The 25,173-nt window shown below is 40.8% G+C and overlaps 1 protein-coding gene across 1 annotated transcript in view; it reads left to right on the top strand.

Annotated features, from left to right (window-relative positions):
* Positions 1-24,898, top strand: part of plbd2 (phospholipase B domain containing 2) — a 30,287-nt gene extending 5,389 nt beyond the window's left edge. The window contains exons 3-12 of the mRNA XM_055655612.1: positions 558-728; positions 7,438-7,538; positions 9,252-9,466; positions 10,945-11,036; positions 12,814-12,974; positions 15,764-15,859; positions 16,304-16,375; positions 19,576-19,728; positions 21,583-21,745; positions 24,478-24,898. Coding sequence (XP_055511587.1) covers positions 558-728; positions 7,438-7,538; positions 9,252-9,466; positions 10,945-11,036; positions 12,814-12,974; positions 15,764-15,859; positions 16,304-16,375; positions 19,576-19,728; positions 21,583-21,745; positions 24,478-24,645 — 1,392 coding nt within the window. The 3' untranslated portion in view covers positions 24,646-24,898. The remainder of the gene's footprint in view (positions 1-557; positions 729-7,437; positions 7,539-9,251; positions 9,467-10,944; positions 11,037-12,813; positions 12,975-15,763; positions 15,860-16,303; positions 16,376-19,575; positions 19,729-21,582; positions 21,746-24,477) is intronic.
* Positions 24,899-25,173: the final 275 nt, after the last annotated feature.

The following is a 25,173-nucleotide window of genomic DNA, read 5'->3' as shown; positions in this document are numbered from 1 at the left end:
TTTAATAGAAACCTGAGGGTTATTTATTTTTTTTTCACACAGAAGATGATGGGTTCATGGATTGAGCTGCCTGAAGAAGTTGTAGACAGGCACAATAACAGCATTTAAAATACATTTGGGCAGGTTTAGGGATAGGAAAAGTTTAAAAGAATATGGGGTTGGCATGGGCAAATAAGGCAAGCTTGGTTGTGCCTTTTGGTATAATTGACGTCAGGTTTTGTGTTGTATGGCTGACTCTATGGTTTGCTTTAAGCTCCCATTGGTGGAATATGTCAGTTTAGCGATGATCAAGCAGCCAGAATATGGACAGCAGATCTCCTGACAATCTGGAGTTGAAGGAAATGACTGCGAGAGTTGGGTGTGGGAGATGGTGAAATTTGAAAGTAAGCTTGAGAATTGTACGGCAGAGGCGTTGCTAAATCAAAACTCATTCTCTAAGGCTAAATGTATCAAAGTGATGAGTGAATAGGACTTGGTTAAGTTCTGCTTCATTATGGTTGCTCATAATTTAAAACAATCGTTTTTGCTTGTAACATTTCAATTGTTTTATTTTCCAGTATATTTACATGCATTGGATGAATACATTGTATGGCTACTGTGAACCCTTGAAATATCAGACTGCCTACTGTGAAAAGCTCAAAACCTACATAGAGAGTAATCTGGCATGGATGGAAGAAATTCTAGCACAACAACCTACAGACGGAGACACCGATCCATATTGGTACCAGGTAAGATCAAAACTGGATATCAAAATATTTTAAGCCTAAACAATTATATGTTGGTACATGTTGGCATAAAAATTGCATAATAACTACCAAAGAACAAAACTTTATAACTAATAGATTATAGCTGTTTAAAATCTAGTTAACCAACTTCTTATTTTCTGATAAAAGATAATTGATCTGAAACATTAACTCTGCTCTCTCCATGGATGCTGCCTGATGTTTTCTGTCTTTTTGTTTTGTGCTAAAATGGTCCTGACTTGACATTGATAATGTTTTTGTAACTAAGTAAATGTGGCATATCTAGGACCGCTGCAGAAAGCAATACAAGAAAAGGAAAGCTCTCCAAAGTAACTAATTCTGCAAATTTCCAAGTTTAGATGAGAAGTAAATGAAAGGGTACGGAGTCTGAGAACAACACCCACCAGGATGGTCAGCATCTGTAGTGGAGTTAATGGAGTTAACTGAGGTCAATGAGCTTTCAGATGAAAGGTGATTGACCTGAAACTTTAACTTTGTTTCTCTGCTCACTGTGGCTGTCCGAGCCGCTGGATATTTCCACCATTTTCTATTCTGATTTCAGATTTCCAGCATCCACAGTATTTATTTGAATGTGTGAAGAGAGCAGTAGCAATTCTGAATTAAAATATACTAATTCAGCAAAACTAGAGATCTGCAAAATCACACCATTGCAGATAACATTGCTGTTTCTGCTTTGCTAATCACGGTTCTGATATTATCTGTGCAATTAGGTCAATAATTCAGCTGCTGACTGCCCAATTGCACTTTCTTGCTTTGGTTACCAACACAGTACTGTCAGGTAATCAGATGACCAATTTATCTCATTATTACATGTTATTTTTTCTGTTTTGTTTATGTTACTCCTCCATGTTCATGCAATGCTATTACAGTTGAAATGCATTTCATTGTTAAAAAAATGGGATGCAGTGCCTTCTAAATATATGCTGGGACATAAGCAACAGTAACACTATAATGCTAGAACACTATTCTACATACTGTTATTTTTTCTCATTGTACTAACTGTTGTGTTTGTAAATGGCTTGAATGGCTCGTGTATACAGTGCCCTCCATAATGTTTGAGACAAAGACCCATCATTTATTTATTTGCCAGATTTTAATAAAGGCCATTTTTATACATTTTGGTTTCACCATGTAGACATTCCAGCAGTGTTTATACACAGTCCCCCCATTTCAGGGCACCATAATGTTTTTTATTTATTTCAGCCAATTTGTTAAAAAGTATTCTTACCAATGAAAGCTTTTTATTGATCAGCAAAGTCAATATTTATTGATGTTAACCAGTGGAAGTTGAATTCTGCAAAGCATTTGCAATGTAATACCTTTTTGAAAGCCCTGTAGTCACACGTTTGACATGACATTATCACATACACGTATCACTGGTAACCTTCAATATGATGCTCTTTATCCCTTCATGGTTGAACTTCCAACACGTGCTATTCACATGTGCCAATTCGAGTACAATTCTCTTATCCCAATTCTCATTAATTTGCCCATAACTGTATAAATGCTTTAACAGTCAATGGGGAAACTATCAAATGACTTCTAGAAATCCACAAAAATAAGAGCTACAATTATTCGGTAATGTTGTCAAAGAATCACTGAATTACAATGCAAGTAGCTGCTTGGCAAAGTGATCAGCAGGTTTATGTTTGATCTCCCAATGTCGCTGTGGCTGTCATGAATAATTAATGTAGTCCAAGCAAATCAACAAGATTCCCCTGGAAGTTGTGTCTGCAGCTCCAGTTTGTAGAAAAGCATGAGGCATAAAGGCAATTAGTGCACCTTCTTTTATACAAACTTTTTCTGAAGGAAATCAGGCATTTGAAAAGTGGACCAGGGAATGGTACTTTGGGAGCACAGAGGGGTAGGGAATCTGCTGCTCTTCCTTTACTTTAGAGATACCGCATGGAAACAGGCCCTTTGGCCCACTGAGTCTATGCCGTCTACGGGTCGAGGAACAGCTTCTTTCCGGCCGCTGTCACTCTACTAAACAACGTACCTCGGTGACTGCCAATCCCCCCCCCCCCCCCCCCCCCCCCCCCCCCCCCCCCGGACACTTATTATTTTTTTTTTTTTATTCAAAATCGTTTGCTATGTCGCTCTTCAAAGGAGATGCTAAATGCATTTCGTTGTCTCTGTACTGTACACTGACAATGACAATTAAAATTGAATCTGAATCTGAATCTGAATCTAGTGATCACCCCATACAGTAGCAGTATCCTACACACTATGGACAATTTACATATATTACCGAAGCCAATTAACCTACAAGCTTGCATTGTCTTTGGAGTGTGAGAAGACACCGGAGCACCCGGAGAAAACCCACATGGTCATACGGAGAACGTACAAACTCCGTACAGACAGTACCTGTAGTCAGAATCAAATCTGCTGCTGTGAGGCAGCAAGTCTACCACTGCTCCACCGTGCCACCTGCCTCTCCACGGATGTCATCCTACCGGATAAAGCAGACATAATAGAATATGATCTATTGGAATGGAAAGTGAGGTGAAGGGATGAACAAATAAATGCAAAAATTGGTTCCGAAATAATGAGGGAGCTGTCAAGCATGGTGCGAGGGAAAGGGAACTCTTTTTAGAAGTGTCACTTAGCAGAGTATCATTGCAAGAGCAGGAGAATGAGATTGATTTCTAGAATCGGATTGGAAAGATGACAAGATTTTTAATAGCCAGCAATTTCTTGGTTGTAAAACATGAAGTGCTGGAGTAATGAGTGGGCCAGGCATTGTCTGTGGCGGAAATGGACAGACTTTGGATCGGGACCCATGTTCAGACTCCTCATACCTACCACTTGTCCATGATCCAATGGATGAACACCATCTCCCAGATCATTACCGATCTCATCTCCAGCCATCTCCCCTCCACAGCCTCCAACCTTACAATCCCTCAATCCTCTACTGCCCATTTCTATCTCCTTCTAAAGCTTCTGAAGAAGAGTCTCGATCTGAAAGGTTGTCTGTACATTTTATCCATTGATGCCTGGCCCGCTGAATTACTCCAACACTTTTTTGTTTTGTTAGAGATTCAAGCATCTGCAGTTCCTTACCACTTCAATTTCTCTGTTATCCTGGTTATGGTTCTGGTGTTGACATTTAATATTCCATTTATTGCTCCTTGTCACATTTCTACCTTGTATCACAACCCATTCCATGCTGCCTTCTTCACTTTGTTTCCTCCCATTCTGAACTGTATTACTTTTCTACCCTCTTTCAGTTTGGGAAAAGCATGATAGGTGCTGTTTTTCAACTATTTATGGTTTCATGTTAATTTCTTATGTCTTTATTATTTAACTTGGTTCTGATGGTGAAGTGCCCCTCATGGTCTGAGTATAACATGATGACTATGATAGCCATTAGGCTATTAATCACTACAACCACAAATAAGCTCCGAACTACATGACTATTATTGTTATTGTTGCACTATTATTGTTAGTGTTGTTTTTTATGTGTACGTATATGTGCATGTATATGGGTGTTTCCGTAAATAAGGGTACCAACCCGTGACATAGGTGGCCAAATTTGAATTTTTTTAAATCGTAATGAAATACCACAGCATTAAAAATGGGCCTTTTGAGCTAACTTGTGATCAAAATCGACATAATGTTAATACTTACAAAATTTGAAGAAAAAAAAGAAAACTTTTTTATTTATAAGACATATACTGATCTCTAAGCTCCCTTACAAGATGTTGGCACGTAACCCACCACAAGGCCCGTAGTTCACGTCAGGGTCATTATATTTGCGTTATAATTGCGTGAACAACCTGCGAAAACAGGACGTTGAATGGCACAGGTCCAAAGAATGTGACCATGCATTCACCAGGTTGAAGGAGATGCTCGCCCAGAAGACGCGTTTGGTCCACTATGACCCATCGAAGCCGATCTCGCTGGCCGCCAATGCATCGCCGTATGGTCTTGGAGCTGTAATCTCACAAACGGCGCCGAACGGCAAAGAAGAACCAATCGCGTTCGCATCCAAAACGCTGACGACCGCCGAGAAAAACTACAGTCAAGTGGAGAAAGAACATCACACAGATAAAGCAAATGCTGATATCTCTTCAAAAGAGAACTCTGAGGAAAACTCTGTTAATTCTGAGCCTTTAGCAAGAGTTGTGAAACGCAAAAAAGGCTGGGGAAAAATGAGCAAAGTGAGGTCCAGCCAAATGGAGACGATCAGTCTGAAAAGGGGGAATGTGATGGGAATGTGATGTTTGGTGGACTGTGTGGGGTGGGAGGACCAATTACTCCTCCCGTGCAGCAGGTGGCATTGCACAGGACAATGGGAGATGTTTTGTTTAGTGTGTGTGTGTGTGTGTGTGTGCGCGCGCGTGTGTGTGCGCGCGCGTGCGCGTGTGGTCTTGCTCCCAGTATTGAGGAAAGCATTAAAGACTTCTGTTGTCAATTCAAGACTCTCAAGTTTAGTGCACACGTAGAAAACAAAGACGAAAGTTATGTAAAAACTTTCCTGTTTGACAAACTGGAAAGCTTGCACTGGCGGAAATGCCAACACCTCACCTTAGCTGCCTCATGAAAATGTTTAACCATTAAATGTTTTCTTTTTAATTCTTTTAAATTCTTCCCAAAATATTGTCAGCAACATCTGACCTAAATGCATTTACAATTAAAATGAACATAATGGGTGAACATAATATTCTGTAATTGCATTTGGCAGATGGATAATGAAGCAAAATCGTGAATCTAATCATGTAGCCACTGTTTATAATTGGCTGACAGTAATTTGTTTTGCACTGATCTTTAACTGTAATGTATGTAGAGCACTATAAAAGATAGAGTGCCTTGATGGGCTGATGTATTCGAGTATTAACGCGAACATTCGAGTTCAAATTCTAGATATGGTTTAATCTCCACTTTTGTTACAGAATTCAGTGGAATAATGTTTTTTTAACTTATATTTTGACGATATCCTATACTGTTTGGTGCATTAATCTTAATGTATCGATTAAGTAGAAAACCTTCTAACCAGGCATGTTATAGTAATCAGGATTCAACGTTGAATTAAACCATTTTAGATAACCAGCTTTTTCAGTTTGTCAGAACTGATCTATTCTAATGAAAGGTCATTAACTTACTATGTTAAACCAGTTTTTCTCGTTCCACGTATCCTTCTGAATATTTCCTGAATTCTTTACTTTCTAGCTGAATTTCCAACATCTATTTTGTATCCCACAGTTTCACAGTTTCTCCGTCCTCTTCATCCCCTTCACACTGATCAATTACAAAAGTAAGCCTTCATCACCCTTTCTCAGCAGTTTCTACCACCTTTTGTCACCCAGTATCCTCTCCATGACAGACAGACAGCGTTCCACAGGGGTCGGTGCTTGGGCCTTTACTCTTCACGTTGTATATTAATGATACCAAGTTTGCAGATGATTCGAAAAAAGGTGGAGGAGCAGGTAGTGTAGAGAAAACAGGGAACACTGTAGGAAACTTCGACAGGTTGGCAGAGTGTGCAGAGAAGTGGCAGATGGAATATAGTGTAGCAAACATTTTGGTAGTAGGAATAAAGATGGAGACTGTTTTCTAAATGGGGAGAGAATCCAGAAATTGGAGGCGCAAAGGGACTGTAGTGCTGGTGTAGGTTTCCCAAAAAGTTAATTTGCAAGTCAAATCGATAGTAAGGAAGGCAAATGCAATGCTAGCATTTATTTCGAGAAGGCTAGAATACAAAACAGGGATGCAATGCTGAGGCTCTATAAGGCACTGGTCAGGCGTATTTGGAGTATTGTGAGCAATTTTGGGCACCATATCTGAGGAAGGATGTTCTGGCTCTGGAGAGGGTCCTGAGGAGGTTTACATGAATGATTCCAGGGTTAACATATGATGAACATTTGAAGGCACTTGGCCTTTACTCGCTGGAGTTTAGAAGCATGAGGGGGGGACCTCATTGAAACCTACCGAATATTGAAAGGCTTGGATAGAGTTGATGTGGAGAGGATGTTTCTGCTAGTGGGAGGGGTCCAGGATGAGAGGTCATAGCCTCAGAATTAAAGGATGTATCTTTAGGAAAGAAATTAGGAAGAATTTCTTTAGCCAGAGGGTTGTGAATCTGCGGAATTATTTTACCACAGAGTCTGTGGAGGCCAAGTCAATGGATATTTTTAAGGCAGAAATGGATAGATTCTTGATTAGTACAGGTGTCGGGGGTTATGGGGAGAAGGCAGGAGAATGGGGTTAGGAGGGAGAGATAGATCAGCTATGACTGAATGGTGCAGTAGACTTGATGGGCCGAACTAATGGACTAATTCTGCACCTATCGCTTATGACCTCATGATTCTCTTTGTTCTTGCCTCCACCATTCCTCTCTCCCTTCTCTGCAACTTAAAACATCTTCAATTTCTAACCACCCTGAATTTCAAAGGCCACCCTGAAACATGAGTTCTATATTTTTCTCCACAGCTATGCCTGACTTGCTGAATGTTTGCAACATTCTGGGTTTTTTTTTTCCTTCAAGGTTTTTGCTTTTCAGAAAATTGGTTGGTTTTGGAGATGTGGGCAAACTAAGGTGTTTTGCCTTTGTGTATACTAGTTAAGTTAAAAATGAAAGTTGAGTTCAAGTTGTGTGCTTGGAGATTATAGCCTGAGAGACCAAGAATGTAAGACAGTTTGTTGAAATGATTATCTGCTTTAAATTGATCAGATACGATTGGCATTACTGCAGCTGAAAGGACTGGATGACGGCTATAATAAGCATATTTTGTTTCCTACTGAAAAATTCAGCATTCGACCTGACGGATTAATGTAAGTAATTCATCCTTTAATGGAATATACTTTGCAGCCCAAAAGACGTATCTTGATTTCTTCCTTTCTCCGACGACTAAATAAATTGATCCTTGTGTTTCCGATTTTTCAGCATCATCAGATTTCAAGAGTAGGGCTCTAGGTTTTTGTTCTATCAAGGTTTATAGATCTAAGGTGTGCAAATAGGGTTGGGACACAGATTCAGATTAGTTTCAGATTAATTTATTCCTTGTGCATATGAAGCTCATTGAGTGAAGAGTGAACGTGGTAATAAATGTAACAATAAAGACAGCAACTATTGCAAAATCAGCAGAATGGTGCAAATGTTGTTGTGCAATTTGAAGTGGAGCAAATAAGTGGAATAATAAAATGAGGTAGAGTTATGTGGCAGCACCTCAGGTAGGGGGTGTGAAAGAAATGATTGGTTCAGCATTAATAGCAGTGGGGCCGAAGCTGTTCATAAGACTGGATGTCTGGGCTTTCAAGCTGCTGTACCTTCTAGAAAGTATAAGATAGAAAAGGGAATGGCCAGGGTGGCAGACATCTTTCACGATGCTTCCAGCCTTCCTGATGCAACTGTGAAGTCGATGAGGTTGTAATGGACTGGGCTGTGTTCATCGTTCTCTGCAGGTTCATGGCGGTCAAGAACAGAGCAATTGCCACACCAGGCTGAGATGCATCCTCTACTCCCAATCCCTCTGTCTACGCCGCATCTGCGCCCAAGATGAGGTGTTCCATACCAGGACATCCGAGATATCCTCATTCTTTCGGGAACGGGGGTTTCCCTCTCCCATCAAAGATGAGGCCCTCATTCGTGTCTCCTCGATACCATGCAGTTCCACCCTTGCTCCTCCTCCCCCTAGTCGCAACAGAAACAGAGTCCCCCTAGTCCTTACCTTGCACCCCATCAGCCGTTGAATGCAACACATAATCCTCCAACATTTTCACCACCTCCAACAGGATCCCAACACCAGTTACATCTTCTCATCTACACCTCTTTCCGCCTTCCGCAGAGACCGTTCCCTCTGCAACTCCCTGGTTAACTCCTCCCTTCCCACCCAAGTCACCCCCTCCCCAGAACCTGATTTCCCGGTTGCTAAATACGTTCATTCTCCTTCCCATTCCCACACTGACCTTTCTGTCCCAGGTCTCCTCCATTGTCAGAGTGAGGCTAAACGCAAATTGGAGGAACAGCATCTCATATTTTGCTTAGGCAGCTTACAACCCAGTGGTATGATAATTGATTTCTCTAAGTTTAAGTAACCCCGACATTTCCTCTCTATCCCTCCCCCGCCCAAGTCATACCAGCTTCTTGATTTCACCCAACAAACAACTAACAATGGCCTTTATCATCGGTACTTTTTTGCATATCTTTCATTCACTGTTCTTTATCTCTCTACATCATCATCTCTATCTCTCGTTTCACTTTCCCTGTGACTTTCAACCCGAAGAAGGGTCTCGACCAGAAACGTCACCCATCCCTTCTCTCCAGAGATGCTGTCAGTCCCGCTGAGTTACTCCAGCTTCGATATGATAGAATTTTACTTGGATCCTTCTATGATGCATTTCTTTATTTAGTTCCTCTGCTCTGCAGCTTTTTATTCTTAACCAAAATGTTCTTACAGAAGCGAGTGAGGGTAGCCCATGACACTGCAGAATATCACTACCTGTCCTCCCTCTCTCATATATTTTTCTACTTCATTATTTTTGCAGTCTCTTACAGATGACTGGTGACTTGGAAGATCTAGAAAATGTATTTAATAAATCGGACAGTTCAAAGATGTTTGGTTCTGGGTCTTGCTCTGCGCTCATCAAACTAATGCCAGACAATAAGGAACTGCTTATTTCGCATGATACCTGGAGTAGTTATCAGACAATGCTCAGAATTATCAAGAAATACAAGATGCCTTTTAAGACCTTCCCAGCAGGTATAAATGTTTATGTGACTGTTTAAAAAGTAACTCGGCAGTTTTAACAATGTGAAGCCTCACTAAAGTGTAAAAGTTTTTTGTTTTTGTTTTAAACATGACCAATAGAGCATAAGTTATGAATGTTCCATTTTTGTGTTTTAATTTGTATAGGTGTGCACTGAAAAGTACAACAGTTATTCTAGTTATCAAAGCATAAAAGAGCTGAAGATCAGCATCATTTGGCTGTCTCGACTCCACAGTAAAATCTTACAAAGCTGAACATTGTGGTGTGCACGTATGGGAGAACATAGTTCACACACCAGGCCTCAGTAACAGGTCCCAGCAGTGTTTCAGCATATGCCTGCCGTATTTGGGATCTTTTCAATATAGCCCTCCTTCATTGGTCAAAGTCCTTCTTTGTACGCAGGTTATCCTTCAATGTGTGTAATGATATGCTGCACATGTTTTACAACACTGTGGTTGCAAGTGTTATTTTCTACGCTGTTGTCTGCTGGGGCAACAGCATTAGTGCAAAAAAACAACAAGAATCTGGTCAAACTGGTTAAACGAGCTAGCTCAGTGCTGGAGGGGAGAGTAGACTCTGGGATGGATGTGTTTGAGAGGCGTATGAGGCACAAGGTGCAGGTCATCCTGAAAAACCCCGGGCATCCCCTCCATGTAATTCTGGACAGTCAAAAGAGCACTCGGAACAACAACTGGCTCCTCTCCCGGCCCTGTAGAACGGAGCGGTTCAGGAGATCCTTCACCCCTGCAGCCATTAGAATTTATAATTCGGAATGCTAGGCTGTAGGGGGATGCATTTTGCTATTTTTAATTTTGAATTGTTAGTTATTGGTCTTTTTAATTATTTATTGCTCTCAGGTAGTGTCCACATTGTATTCTATGTATTTCCTGTCTGCGTGCGTTTTGAATCTGTGGGTTTGTTGGTTGGGGGCTTCTGGACATCTGAATTTCCCTGAGGGGATCAATAAAGTATTTATTATTATTATTATTATTATTATTATTATTATTATTATTATTATTATTATCAGAATGTGGGCAATATTAATCAAGGTTTAATTGACCACAATATCAATAAATAAATTTGTTGTGAATGAACAATGTGCTAATGGTTGCTAAATGTGAGGCACTTATTCCAGATATTCCTGGATGATTTTTTTTTTTTAATTTCGTTACATTCTGTGATTAAAGCAATTCATTGCAAATAGAAAAACTATACATAAATTAAAAAAAATGTTTAGTATATTTTCTTTGATGAATACACTGGGGTTATCAGGATGGATGATCAGCCATGATCATATTGAATGGCAGTGCAGGCTCGAATGGCCTACTCCTGCACCTATTTGCTATATTTCTATGTTTCTATGATTTCTTTGTAGAATGAATGGGATTAGATCCACAGAGTTCTGGAAATTGAATGCTGGAGCAAGATCATTAAGATTTACTTGCAATACGCTTGCTTTTATTTTGCACAGGTGATGTAATACCAGGTGAAGTGCAGGCCTTTTCATCATATCCAGGGACTATCTTTTCTGGTGACGATTTTTACATCTTGAGCAGTGGATTGGTGAGCAATTTCTGGATGTACTTTTTAATCCTTCTCAGCTTTCCTAAATTAACAAATATGTGCTTGTCAATCAGAGCATCAACTCTGATGCACACAATGCCTTAGGAGACATATAAACTGACCACATAAGGACATAAATTAGAGATTGAACATTTTTGATTTCCTCATTTATCGGGTGGGAAATATCACTGGTACGGCGAATACGAACAACTCATCCTTAACTGCCCTTGAAGGTGGTAGCAACATTTCCAGGTGCTAATCTTCTGTCTGTACAGTGAAGGTACAATATGATACAATATAATTTTATTTATCCCAGGAGGAAAATTGGTCTGTCAACAGTCATAAAACACAATAAGATAGACAAAGCATGAAATTAAAATGATGAGTGGAAAGTCTAGGATTGGGGATGTGCCGAGATTGGGGTGGGGGAGGAGGGAGTGGAGTCTGCCACACGATAGAAGGAGGAGGAGATGTACAGTTTGACAGCCACGGTGAAAAAGGATCTGTAGCGTTCTGTGTTGCATCTTGGTGGAACCAGTCTTTTGCTGAAGGACCAGTGTGTCATGGAGGGGGTGAGCTGTATTGCTCCATGGCACCATGGAGGGGGTACCCCTTTATAACTAATTTTTCCCAGCAATGGAATCAGAATGCCAATATTTTTCCACGTCATGCAGTTGCACATCATGGAGGGAAAATTGTATGTGATGGTATTAAATCCTCCAAGCCTAGGGAAGGTATTCTTTTGAACTCCTGACCTAAGACCTATAGATGGTGAAAACGATTTAAGTAGTTGGGTTGTGAACCACTCATTGCTGAACTATAAGGCTTTGACTGCATTTCAAGCTATAGTACTTAATGGCTAGTTCAGATAAGTTTCTAATTAGTAACCTTTCCTCGCCCAAAAATCCGTTTGCAATTTATAAATGAGAATGGGTGATGACAACGCTGATGTAATATGAAAATAGGAAATTGGCTCAGTAGATAATGTGTTATTGGTTGTAGAAATTGGTATTTGGTTTAAATCAAAAACCTCTAAGTTTACTGCAGTTAGAATTTCTGAAACAATATAATTCAGTTCAAATGTGCTGGAATTGAACTGCAGATGCTGGTTTAAACCGAGGATTGACACAAAATGCTAGAGTAACTCAGCGGGACAGGCAGCAACTCTGGACAGAAGGAATGGGTGACGTTTCAGGTCGAGACCCTTTTTCAGTCGGAAGAAGGATCTCGACCCGAAAAGTCACCCATTCCTTCTGTCCAGAGATGCTGCCTGTTCTGCTGAGTTACTCCAGATTTTTGTGTCTAATAGTTCAAAAATAGACATCAAATGCTGGAGTAACTCAGTGGGTCAGCCAGCATCTCTGGAGAAAAGGAATGGATGACGTTTCAGGTCGAGACCCTTCTTCAGACTGTCAGGGGAGAGGGAGGTATGAAAAGGTTCAGAACAAATCAGAGCCAGCACCGATGACCATGGAAAGGAGGAGCCCACAATGGTGCATTGTTGGCTATGGAAGAGGTGATCACGAAAGGATATATGGACGCAAACAATGTTTGAAAATTAGTTCAACATTGGGAAGAATATATGGATGGGGAAAGATTTCTCGTGTCTCTGAATAATAAGGGAAATAAATAATAAGCAAAAGGGGTTAGAATACGTCAATGAAAGAAGAAAAAATGACATGATTACTTCAACACGTAATTTTAATTTTTAACAAGTACAGAAAGTTGAACTGATGCATTATTAATATTTAATTAATATTGATCTCTTTTTTGAAAGGTCACTTTAGAAACCACAATAGGTAATAATAATGCACATTTGTGGAGTTTTGTGAAGCCTTATGGTTCTGTGATGGAGTGGTTAAGAAACATTGTGGCTAATAGGCTTGCAACAACTGGTGCGGAATGGGCTGCAACTTTTAAGAAGTTCAACAGTGGCACGTGAGTTCAGTTAATTTAAAAACCTATTTTAAATCGACCATACAGCTGTTAGTGAAGTGCAAGCCATTTTAAGAGTTGTTGGTTAAGATGCTGGTTTAAACCGAAGATAGACACTAAACAAATGGAGTAGCTCAAGCTGGAATGACTCAGCGGGTCAACAGCATCTCTGGAGAAACGGAATAGATGACGATTCGGGTCGAGACTGAAGAACTATTCCTTTTTCTCCAGAGATGCTGTCTGACCCGCTGAGTTATTCCAGCTTTTTGTGTCTATCAGAAGTAAAAGTGATCTCTATTACACAAAAGGAGACCATTCAGCTCATTAAATACCTGTTAGTGTTATTCTGACATTTCTCCATAACTTCATTGTTTTTCCACCAAGTACCTAACAAATTTCTTTTGAATTCTCAATTTGATTCTCCGCCATTCTTTTTGGTACTGAGTTCAAAGTTAGAAAAATTGTTGCATCAGTGAATCTTGTGGAACACTTTTTCTTTGAAGATAAATTCAATTGTAAGCAATGTAAATTCTTACCGTAAGCATCTGTCTGTGTGGAGTTTGTATGCTTCCTGTAACTGTGTGAGTTTCCTCCCACATCCAAAAACGTACTGATATGCAGGTTAATTCGCTTCTGTAAATTGCCCCAAGTATGTAAGGAGTGGATGCGAAAGTGGGAGAACATAGAACTAGTGTGAACAGGGTAATCGATGGTCAGAGAGAAGTTGGTGGGCCATAGGGCGTGTTTCCATGCTGTATCTTTCGATCAATCAATCCAGATGTAAGAATATAAATTGTAAACAAATTAGCCAAGCAAGACATGCAATGCCACCTGGGGACTTCTCAAAGTGATTAACCTTTCAAATTGTTTGTGTTAATTCTTCATTAATATTGAAAATATAGCAAATGTTTCCAGATTTTGCCATGATTCATGCATAAAAGGATCTGCGCAGTTGGAATGGCCCGACTAGATGACAATGCACTGCGTAGCAACATAACAAATAACTTCTCCCCGCAATGTTATTAGCGAAAATACATCTTAAATCAGTACCTGATTAGATTTGTGCCATATCTTACTAGATTCTGTGGTTTCTTGGGGGTTTGCATGCTTGAGTACCTATATATATATATATGATTCATGATCTTAAAATAGCTAGCGAACAGTTAACTTTTCATCACACTTTAAGATTTATTTTTAAAGTCGGGCTAATTTCTAACATATTCTGCCACCCAATATCACTCTGCCACCGAAATACTTGAAACGTGTTCAAATTATATTTAGCCACTTGGTGGTATCACAACTGAAGTAATCAAAACATTATTTGCAATTCACAGAGAACTTTTTCATGTGCATCTTTTCCTTTTATAATATTTGTACTTTAGAGATACAGAGTGGTAACAGGCCCTCCGGCCCATCAAGTCCGCGCTAATCAGCAATCACCCCATACACTAACACTATCCTACAAATTAGGGCAATTTTACCAAACCAATTCACCTTCAAACCTGTACATCTTTGGAGTGTGGGAGGAAACCAGAGCGCCCAGGAAAACCCACGCAGTCACAGGAAGAAAGTACAAATTCCATTCAGGGAGCACCCTCAGTCAGGATTGAACCCAGGTCTGGAGCTGTAAGGCAGCAACTCTTTTGGGAAACCAATCTATCAGTTGTTGCATAGATTAAGTGATGAGGCAGTGGAGCGTAGGTTCAATAGATTGATCCCTGGGTTGGCGGGACTGTCATATGAGGAAAGATTGAAAAGACTAGGCTTGTATTCACTGGAGTTTAGAAGGATGAGGGGATATCTTATAGAAACATATAAAATTACAAAAGGACTGGACAAGCTAGATGCAGGAAAAATGTTCCCAATGTGGGGCAAGTCCAGAACCAGGGGCCACAATTTTAGAATAAAGGTGAGGTCATTTAAGACTGAGGTGAGAAAAAACGTTTTCACCCAGAGAGTTGTGAATTTATGGAATTCCCTGCCACAGAGGGCAGTGGAGGCCAAGTCACTGGATGGATTTAAGAGAGAGTTAGATAGAGCTATAGGGTCTAGTGGAGTCAAGGGATATGGGGAGAAGGCAGGCATGGGTTATTGATAGGGGACGATCAGCCATGATCACAATGAATGGCGGTGCTGGCTCGAAGGGCCGAATGGCCTCCTTCTGCACCAATTTTCTATGATCAAAACATTTTCAATGCCAAATTCATGCATGCCTTCCTGTCTAGACAGGCTTCCTGATGAGAATCAGCTCCTAGCCATTGAGAGCTGCAGGCCCTGGAACATATACTGTGTAACGTTTAAAGTTCTCTTTTAAGGCAGTAACGTGTTTTTGGAGGTTACGGTACGAGAGGAAAGAGGCAGGTACCTGCTTTCTTGTCCGTCATTATCTCAAGCTGATCCAAGTATCTCAGCAAAATGTCAGGGATGTCATGAACTTCATTTTGGCCCTTTCAAAATAATGTGGTTCAATTAAATTCCTAGGTGAGGGTGGAGAGAAATTGCACTAATTAAACCATTTAAGATGATGTACAATGACATAAAACACTTATTGTTTGATAACATCATATTCCAAAAAGCTAATAAAGAACATTCTGTTCTTGTAAGCGGGTAGAAGATTCAAGCAAAGCACAGAAATTCTAGATTTGATAACTATTTCATAACTTATTTATAACTATTTATAACTTGGCACCTTACTGATTATATTTCCCCTGGTCCTTTAATATATGGTTATTATGCTTTAACATTCACGAAAATAGCTGTAATGAAATATTATATGTTTTTCTCCTTCACAGCTACAATAATCAGTGGATGATTGTGGACTATAATTTCTTTAAACCAGGCAAATCTGATATGGAAAACAACCTGTTGACAGTTTTGGAACAAATACCGTAAGTATGAGTGTGATGTGCTTGATTTATTGGTTTATTTGGTTCTGCTGGGCTAACCTAGAAATGCCATCATGGACAAGGTGCTCCACAATTTGTCTTTACAACGTTTATTTCATGGAACATTTTGATTCTAGCCTGCTTAGTGAGAATGGGTAAACACTCTTGATTTTATATGTCGGAAAGAACTGCAGATGCTGGTTTAAATCAAGGGTAGACACAAAATGCTGGAGTAACTCAGCGGGACAGGCAGCATCTCAGGAGGACTCAAAATGCTGGAGTAACTCAGCGGGACAATTGACATAAAATGCAGGAGTAACTCCATAGATGCTACCTGTCCTGCTGAGTTACTCTAGCATTTAGTGTCTACTCTTGATTTTATTCTGGTTGCTTCTGTCAGACTTTGTTTGCATTTCATGTTCCCTCAAAACTTTTGTACAATTGCAGGGGCGAAATCGTAGTTGCTGATAAAACAGATGTGCTGATGCAGAACGGTTACTGGGCGAGTTACAACATACCGTAAGTATGGACCGCGATGAGTAGGTTAGTTCTCCTGTCTCTACATAAGTAAAATTATCCAGTGTAATTACATTTTTATACGCATTCCCTAGAAACCAGCTCATTATCTGCCTCATTCTAATTTTTTTTAATTTATATTTTATTATCTCATTTATACTACTCTCTCACTGACGATCTTTAGTGTCATATTAAGTCAACTCATTCAACATATTACATTTGGACTTTTAACAAGTATTACTCTCATAAACATAATCCACCAATTTAACCTTGAGAAAAAAATGAACCAGATGTGAACAGATTTTTAATCAAATCTCCTGCATTTCCACATTCTGTAATCTACCATGACTACAATGTTTTAATTTATACCCATTCTCATACTATCACTCCACCTCTTTGCCATGAAAGCCAATGTCCCATTGAGTGCTTCGAATGCAGAAGGTTGCAATCTTCCACCCCAAGCAGTCATATATCTGTGACTATTCAAAGAAGAGCTGGATCTCTTCCAAGGCAGCTTTCAACATTTATCCCTCATCCAACATTAGATTGCATGATTACCTATTAAAGATTTCTGCACTGGGCAGTATCCAAGATTGTTCACATTGATTGAAGTGTGAATGAATCCTTTCTCAAGTAGGCGAGGATCTGATGTAGTACTTTCTCGGTAAGTTAAGCCAGAGCATGACTTGCACAGAAAATGGCAGGGATCTGTCGAACACAGAAACCTAGTGGTACAAGTAAATAGTTCTCTGAGAGTGGTGACACAGGCGGACAGAGTAGTGACAAAGGCATTTGGCACACTTGCCTTCACTGGTCGGGGAATTCAGCACAAGAGCTACAATTGTAACTTTGGGATGTGGGAGGGAACCCAGGGGGCACCTGGAGAAAACCCACACGGTCACATGTCAGCTAAAATGGAGTTGTCGGCTAAATTAGCAGCAACACATGTCAAACCTTGCTCAGGAAAACAATTAAATATTGCGGCAGAATGCGTAGGCTAACTTAGAGGGTCCAGTAAATCGTGCAAGGTCACTAAGATAAATGTTTGCTTTCCCAGAGACATCTGAGACTAGCTCAGTTTCTGAAAGTACAAATAACTTGTGTTATTTTGGCACCAAGGAGGGTAGCTTGTTTTGAAACTTAGTCACCTGTTGTTCTTAGATTAGGGTGGAACCACAATCTTATTTTGTTATATAAGCGCATGCTTCAACCGAGCTTTAGAGAAAAAAAAACTTCACCTTCAGAGAGAGAGAGCCTGGACTGTGATGCGTGCATGTGTCAAGGCCAGCCATCACAGACAGGAGGCTCGGATATGCAGAGGGACGTGAGCCGTGTTGCTTTATTAATCATTTTGCTTTAATAAATATAGTTGCGTGCTTTGTGCAAAAAGACTGCAAAAAGCTGTGAACACTGCCCAGTCCATTACCGGCTCTGACCTCCCCACCATCGAAGGGATTTACCAGATCTGCTGCCTCAAAAAGGCAGCCAGCAACATCAAAGGCCCATACCATCCTGGCCACACACTCATCTCACCCCTGCCATCGGGAAAAAGGAACAGGAGCCTCAAAACTGTGACGTCCAGGTTCAGGAACAGCTTCTTCCCTACCGCCATCAGGCTATTAAACACCACAACCTCAAATAAGCTCTGAACTACATAGACTATTATTGTTATTATTGCACTATTATCGGGGGTTTTTTGTGCGTACGTATGTGTGCGTGTGTATGTGTATGCGTGTGTGTGTGTGTGATCTATATATCTGTATTTGTGAGTATGTGTATATACACACACACTGAACTTTTTTCTTCTCATTTATTACTTTGTTTACAGTGTACTATGTTTACATATTCTGTTGTGCTGCTGCAAGTAAGAATGTTGTAGTTCTATCTGGGACATATGACAATAAAACACTTTTGACTCTAGTTGATGAACTCTCCAAAATGTTCTTTCCCCATTCATTGATCAAAATCCTTGGAACTTATATTTTGTTACATTTTGGAGTAGTCAGCAGGAGTCGGTGAAAATGTGGAGAAAGGAGATTGAAGAATCAGAACCTGAGACGTTTCTGGTCCCGGGATGGTTAGATAATTGTTGAGATTGTAGTAGTTTGTTTAATGTGTTAAGCAAATGGTGGGCACCTAAATAATGAATAAATGAAAGATACTTTAAGGAATGAATTATATTTTATTGTCAAGTGCACTAGGGTACAGTGAAATGGTGCAGACAAAGTTACAACAGTCCTATCTGATGCCTGCCACTGCACAGGACTGCACGCACCCCCCCCCCCCCCCGTTCCATCCACCATTCCCCCCCCCCCCCCCCCCCCCCCCCCCCCCCATGCTGGTTCCTCCGTTGTTTTTGGCGGCCATCCACGTCAGGTCCCACTTTGTCCTTGGCTGGCCTCCGCCAGATCCCCCCCATTACTCTCACTGATCCTCCTCTCTCTCGGTGGCGTGGTTCTGTTGATGCCGGGGGCCAATATGGAGACCACGATTGGTGAGCCGGGCCTATCGGGCAGGCCCTCCTGCTCACCGGGAGTAAGGGTGTCAGGTTATGGGGAGAGGGCAGGAGAATGGTTGAGAGGGAAAGAGATCGGCCATGATTGCATGACTGTGTAGACTTGATTGGCTGACTGGACTAATTCTGCTGCTAGAACTTATGAACTCCATAATGGATCGATCATTGAAGACTGGCTCCAGGCATATATTCCCTCCTTTGTCCTTGAGTGGTCCAACCCACTCCATAATTAAGAAAGGTAGAATTCTAGACTGAAGAGAGCAAATATGTGTTGCTGGGTCCAACAGTAAAGGAGGAGGATGTGGTACCAGAGGCAAATGGCTGCACCAACGCCGCTCGCCAGCTCAACCATTCAAAAAATAATTTGGGGAGAGAGGGTTAAAGGATGAGCTCGTTCCTGTGCAACCTTTGCTGTCTCAGTCAAGGTCACACAGGTGCCTTTCCAGGACGGCTAACTCTTTTGTTAAGTCTTTCGGTTTCAATTTTCATTTTTTCAATTATGATACCCTGCTGCCATAGTGCAGTAACAAATATCCATCTTTCATTTTGGAGAAGCCTTCTCCCTCCAAACATTTAATAATCGAATATGGTAGCTTTGCTGGCTAATCCTTTACCACTCTCCCAATATTATTTAAAATGTTTTTAAAACACAGCTTTAACTCCAAGTTGTCCTTCCATTTTTTTGTAGGTATTTTGAAGACATCTATAACGCAAGTGGTAAACTAGCCTTGTTTCAGGAATACGGAGACTGGTTCAGTTATGACAAGAGTCCTCGGGCTCTGATATTCCGTCGAAATCAGACTTCTGTTACAGACGTGATTTCGATGATTAAATTAATGAGGTACCTGGACTACATCAATTAATATTATAATTCTATTTTAGTTTAGTTTGTAGATACAGCACAGAGACAGGCTCTTCAGCCCACCGAATCCACATTGCCTATCGGTTACCAGTTCACGCTAGTTCAAGGCTATCCCACTTTTTGCTACAGGATAAACTGGATCTTTATCCTGTAGTAAACGATTTCACAGGGGCTTAGTGTGGGTGGGACAGATGACGGGAAACAAGGCTTTGCTGCTGGGGATTTAGGTTCTCGTTCTACCATGCGCATATACTCTTGCTCTTCTATGTGCGTGAATGAGAGCTTCATCATTCACCTATGGTCCGAGCCCCAATAGGTCGCCAATCTGCTCTCTTCCCAGCAGTAGCCACATAGCTACCCACAGTCTCAATCCCACATTCCAGTCACAACCCCAACTTTGGCTGCACACCTGACCTTCCCCCATAACTTTCAATCCTGACACAAATTCAGCCCTGTTCTGGTAACTGTAGAGAGCTGTCTGCCACTGGGAAATGAATTACTGCTGTCCTAATCAAATGCCTCTGCCAAGTAGCCACAATGCTACTTCCCAAATCGCAGTGTATATTCCATCCATGGACATGATCTTCATCTTCAACACAGGAATACAATAGATAGACCAAGGGGGAAGATACAGAGTGCAGAATATAATGCTCAGCATTGTAGCTGTGGATCAGTTCCCAAGACAAAGCCCAATGACCACAATGAGGTGGAGGTGAATCGGATAGTACACTAGCTTCTAGGAATGCCATTCAGAAGCCTGATTACAGAGGGGCAGAAGCTGGTCCTGAGTCTGGTGGTGAACACTTTCAAGGTTCTGTACCATCTGCCGGACAGGAGCAGGGAGAAGAAGGAATGATTGGGGTGGGACATGTCTGATTATGTTGGCTGCTTTTCCAAGGAAGCGTGTTGTGTAGATGGTGTCAATGGCGGGAAGTCTTGTCTGTGTGATGGACTGGGCTCCATCTGGAACTCTTTGCAATTTCCTGCGGTCTTGGGCAGAACTGTATGTAAACCAAACTGTGATGGAACTCAATAGTATGCTTTCTATGGTACAGCTGTCGTAGTTTTTAAGAGTCACTGAAGACATGCTGAATTTCCTCAGTCTCTGCCAGAAGTAGAGGCGTTGGTGTGTCTTCCTGGCTGTTGCATCAATGGTTGATCCAGGACGGATGGTTTGTAAGATTGACGCCAAGGAACTTGACGCTCTCAACCCTTTCCACTTCGACACCATTGATGCTGACTGGGGCTTGTACTCCACCATACTTCCTGAAGTTGATAGCTAGCTCCTTCATCTCACTGACATTGAAGGAGAGGTTATTCAGATATACTTTGTGGTGAAAAAGTTGCAGCATGCCCACTGAATCCTGGGATCTCTCTCCCCCAAAGGTTGGGAAGGAGCATTTGAGGTGGTATCGTGAAACCCGAGTCCATTCAATGGGAGTATACACCACCATGCAAACTACCTCCATTCCTATTCTATCAGCCAGGTCCTGCCCCATCAGTGGAATAAAATTCACTAATCTGCTGAGTCTTTCCGTCATCTTCAGTTTTCCCCTCAATTTGTAATAATTAATTGTTAGGTAGATGCACATTCTGATTTTTCAGATCTTCGCAAAACATAAAGTGCTGGAAGAACTCAGGGGGTCAGGCAGCATCTCTGGAGGGAGTGGACAGGCAATATTTCAGGTTAAGACCCTTCTTTAGATTGATTTGAGTTGTGGGGGGGGGGGGGAAATCTGGAAAAAAAATATGGGGGTGGGGCAAATCCTGACAAGTGATAAGGTGGATCTTATAATTTACATATGATCTGTAACCTAGTCATTTGACTTTCAGGTATAATAACTTTAAGAAAGATCCTCTGTCAAAATGTCAGCAATGTGATCCTAAGCCCAATGGTGAAAATTCAATTTCGGCCAGATCTGACCTTAACCCGGCCAATGGAAGCTACCCATTTTCTGCACTGGGACAGCGTCCACATGGAGGCACAGATATGAAGGTGAGATGTTCTGAGATGGTTTCTGAGATATTTTGCTTGGGCAGCTTATACCCCAGCGATATGAATATTGACTTCTCTAACCCTTTGCTTTCCATCACTCCCCCTTCCTAGTTCTACGATCAATATGACTGTCCCCCTGATTAAATGTTATCTCTGTCGGCTTCGTTGTTACCTTCTCACAGTAAACACTATTCTACAATTCTACAATTCCCTTGAGTTCCATCTCCTTTGATGTCTCAATTTCACACCTTACACTTCCTTATCTCTGTCTTCCTCTCCCCTGACTCTCATCCTGAAGAAGGGTCTCGACCCAAAACATCATCCATTCCTATCCAGAGATGCTGCCTGTCCCGCTGAGTTACTCTCGCATTTTGTGTCTATGTTCTGAGATGGTAATTGTTGAGCAGAGTGGAGTGAGGGATTTTAGAGAACAGAATATACGCATTATTTGGTCCACAACTGAAAGGGGAAAGATTAATTAACAATTTGGATGACACTTTTCATATGGAAAGCAGGACTTCAGATAGATTTTCCCTGCAGCGTTATCAAGCTTTTCTCTTGAGGCGCTGGCTGACCTGCAGATCAGTTGTAATCATTTCTATTATGGGTACCCACTTTTTCTAATTTTCTTCACGTAGGTAAATTTAATATTTTTCCCTCTTCTAATAGCAACCTTTCATTTTTCCCACTCTTCAGTCGTTGTGTCAAACAACGCATTATGATCTTGCAATCTCATGGTGTTTGATATCTTGAACGGTTACAGAATAAAACGTCAATAGTGCATCCTTAATTTTAACTCCTTTGCTCAAAAGAACATTTGCTTAACTCACCAATGAGTTGGTAATGAGTTAATGTGTTCTCCATTCCCAACAGCACTGTTTGTGTAAAAACAAAAAAGCACAAAGTGCTGGAGTAACACAACGGGTAAGGCAGCTTCTCTGGAGAACACGGATAGGTGAGGTTTCAGGTCGAAACCCTTCTTCAGTGTCTGTGTACCTTGAACAGAAAGGTGGCAACAGTTCCAGAAGACATTTCATTTCCTCTTAGGGCAGCTAGGGATGGGGGTAATAAATGCTGACCTTGCCAGCCATTCATACCCCATAAAAATAAATAAATAAAATATCTCTTGAGAAAATAAATTGGCAGTGATATTGTTACCTTCATTTCTCATATTCCTGTCGACTGCACATGTTGGCAGTCAAAATGGTGCCCAATTGGTGGACGTTCCTCGGCTTTATTTCCTACTCTGAAAACCTGTATCATACTGAGATTATATCATTATTTCCTGTCCATCAAATACACTTCTATTCTCTTGCCTGGAAATGATTAAGTCTCATGGGAAAATTCCAGGTATCGATGGCAGGATTCAAAGAAAGGCTATGTCACTCTGGTCAAATTTATTCCGCTAAACTTAAGAATTAAGTAATCATTTGTTTTACTACTTTAGTGTTATTATTGTTCATGTAATCATTGCTCAACATACTCAATGCTTCTGCATATAGTAAGACTCCTGGTCCCACATACAAATTGCCACTTGCTCTTTCCCTGGCTATCCTCTTGTTCCTGATATACTGAGAGAATGTCTTGGTATTTTTCATAAAATGACTTGTAAAGGATATTTTATGCCCCTCGTTGAACTCTTAATTCCTTTAAATACTGCTGCACACTCTTATATTCCACAGGAAACTCACTTGATTCAAGTTGCCTGGACCCAATCATATGCTTATTTTTTCCTAATCAAATCTGCAATATCCTTTGTCATCCAAGATTATTTTATTATATAATTGTTATGATTGTTACCGCAGTAGTTCTGATACAGTGACGATACAGAACGCAAAAATGATGTAGGGTAGAATAATGGCAGATAGAATTTAATCCTCCTCAGTGTGAGGTGATGTAGTTTGCAAGCTTGAATAAGTGTACACATGTAGCATATGTAGGTTAGGCAGTGAAGATATATGGGATGCTGGCCTTCATTTGCCAGGGCATATAATTTAGGAGCATGGAGGTCAAGGTACGTTTTTATGTAACTTTGCTTGGACCACAATTGGAGTATTTTGTGCAGTTCCACTGAATAGTGGGTGCAGAGGAGATTTAACAGGATGCTCCTTGGGATGGAACATTTAGTTTTAAGGAAGCACTGGATGTACTGAATGTGTTTTCCATGGAGTGGAGCAGACTAAGGAGGAACATAACAGAACCATGTAAAATTATGAGGGGGGACACAAGAGACTGCAGATTCTGGAATCTTCAGCAAAACACGTGCCGGAGGAACTCAGCGGGTCAGGCAACATTTGTGAAGGGTGTGGACAGATGATGTTTCAGAACGGGACCCTTCTCCATTCCAGTCTGGAAATTATGAGGAGCATTGATAGGATGGATAGTGAAAAACATTTCTCCAATAGAAACAAGTAAAACTGGAAGGCATTTGTTTTAAGATGAGGAGTAAGAGGATTAGAAATGACCCGAGGAAACAATTTTTCAGCCGGAGGATGGTTGCAATCTAGAAGCACAACTTGTGAAGGCAGTTCACCCTCTTGTTTAGATATTTAACATATGTCTGGACAAGAAGTTGAATGGGCAAAGTTTAGAAGGCTATGTACCAAGATCTGCTAAATTAAGTTAGTATGATTAGCGATTTAAAAATATGGACATGGTGGGCTGAAGGGCCTGTTTTTTGTGCTGTATGACTAACTCTTGATAAAGACTAACTTTTTTAATGCTATGCCTAGGTCACCTCATATGAATGGCATAAGACCTTTAAGATGTTTGCTGTGAGTGGCCCAACGTGGGATGAGGTTCCGGCATTTCGATGGAGCAAATCCCCTTTCAGTAAACTAATGCACATGGGACACCCCGATCTATGGAAGTTCATGCCAGTGATGGTGGATTGGGAATGAAAACCTGGAGCATATACCCGATTAAAGAACGTACTTTAAATCACATCATGCCACTTATGTTGCCCTTCTGCCTCATTTAAAATATTACCGTGTTTATTTGTATGAAGCTACTGTATGAAATGGGAGAATTTTAAATCTCTCATTTGTGGTGTAAATTTATCAGAATAATCACCACCTTGTACCAAAGTTTTATTTTGAATGAAATCTTGAAATTTAATATACCTGGTATATTAAAAATGGTACCACAAGCGCACACATTAAAATTTGCAATAATTTCTGAACTAACATATTATTACAGCGCTTTAACTAAACGAAGAGTATACTTTAAAATGTCAAGGCAGTAAATGGAGGAAAATATCACTTCCAGCCACATTACCTTTTTCCCCACAAATCATTTGATCTAGTGGTGCAGAGCAGCGTGTGATAATACTGTAAAACCCCTTTTTCACGGGGCGACTTGACGCAAGAGGTAAGCAGAGTTTAACATCGTGGGAACCTCGTGCGATAACAGTACGGCATTCGTGGACC

The sequence above is a fragment of the Leucoraja erinacea genome, chromosome 25, assembly GCF_028641065.1.
Source record: "Leucoraja erinacea ecotype New England chromosome 25, Leri_hhj_1, whole genome shotgun sequence".
NCBI classification, from domain to species: Eukaryota; Metazoa; Chordata; class Chondrichthyes; order Rajiformes; family Rajidae; genus Leucoraja; species Leucoraja erinaceus.
This window is presented reverse-complemented; position numbering and strand designations above follow the sequence as displayed.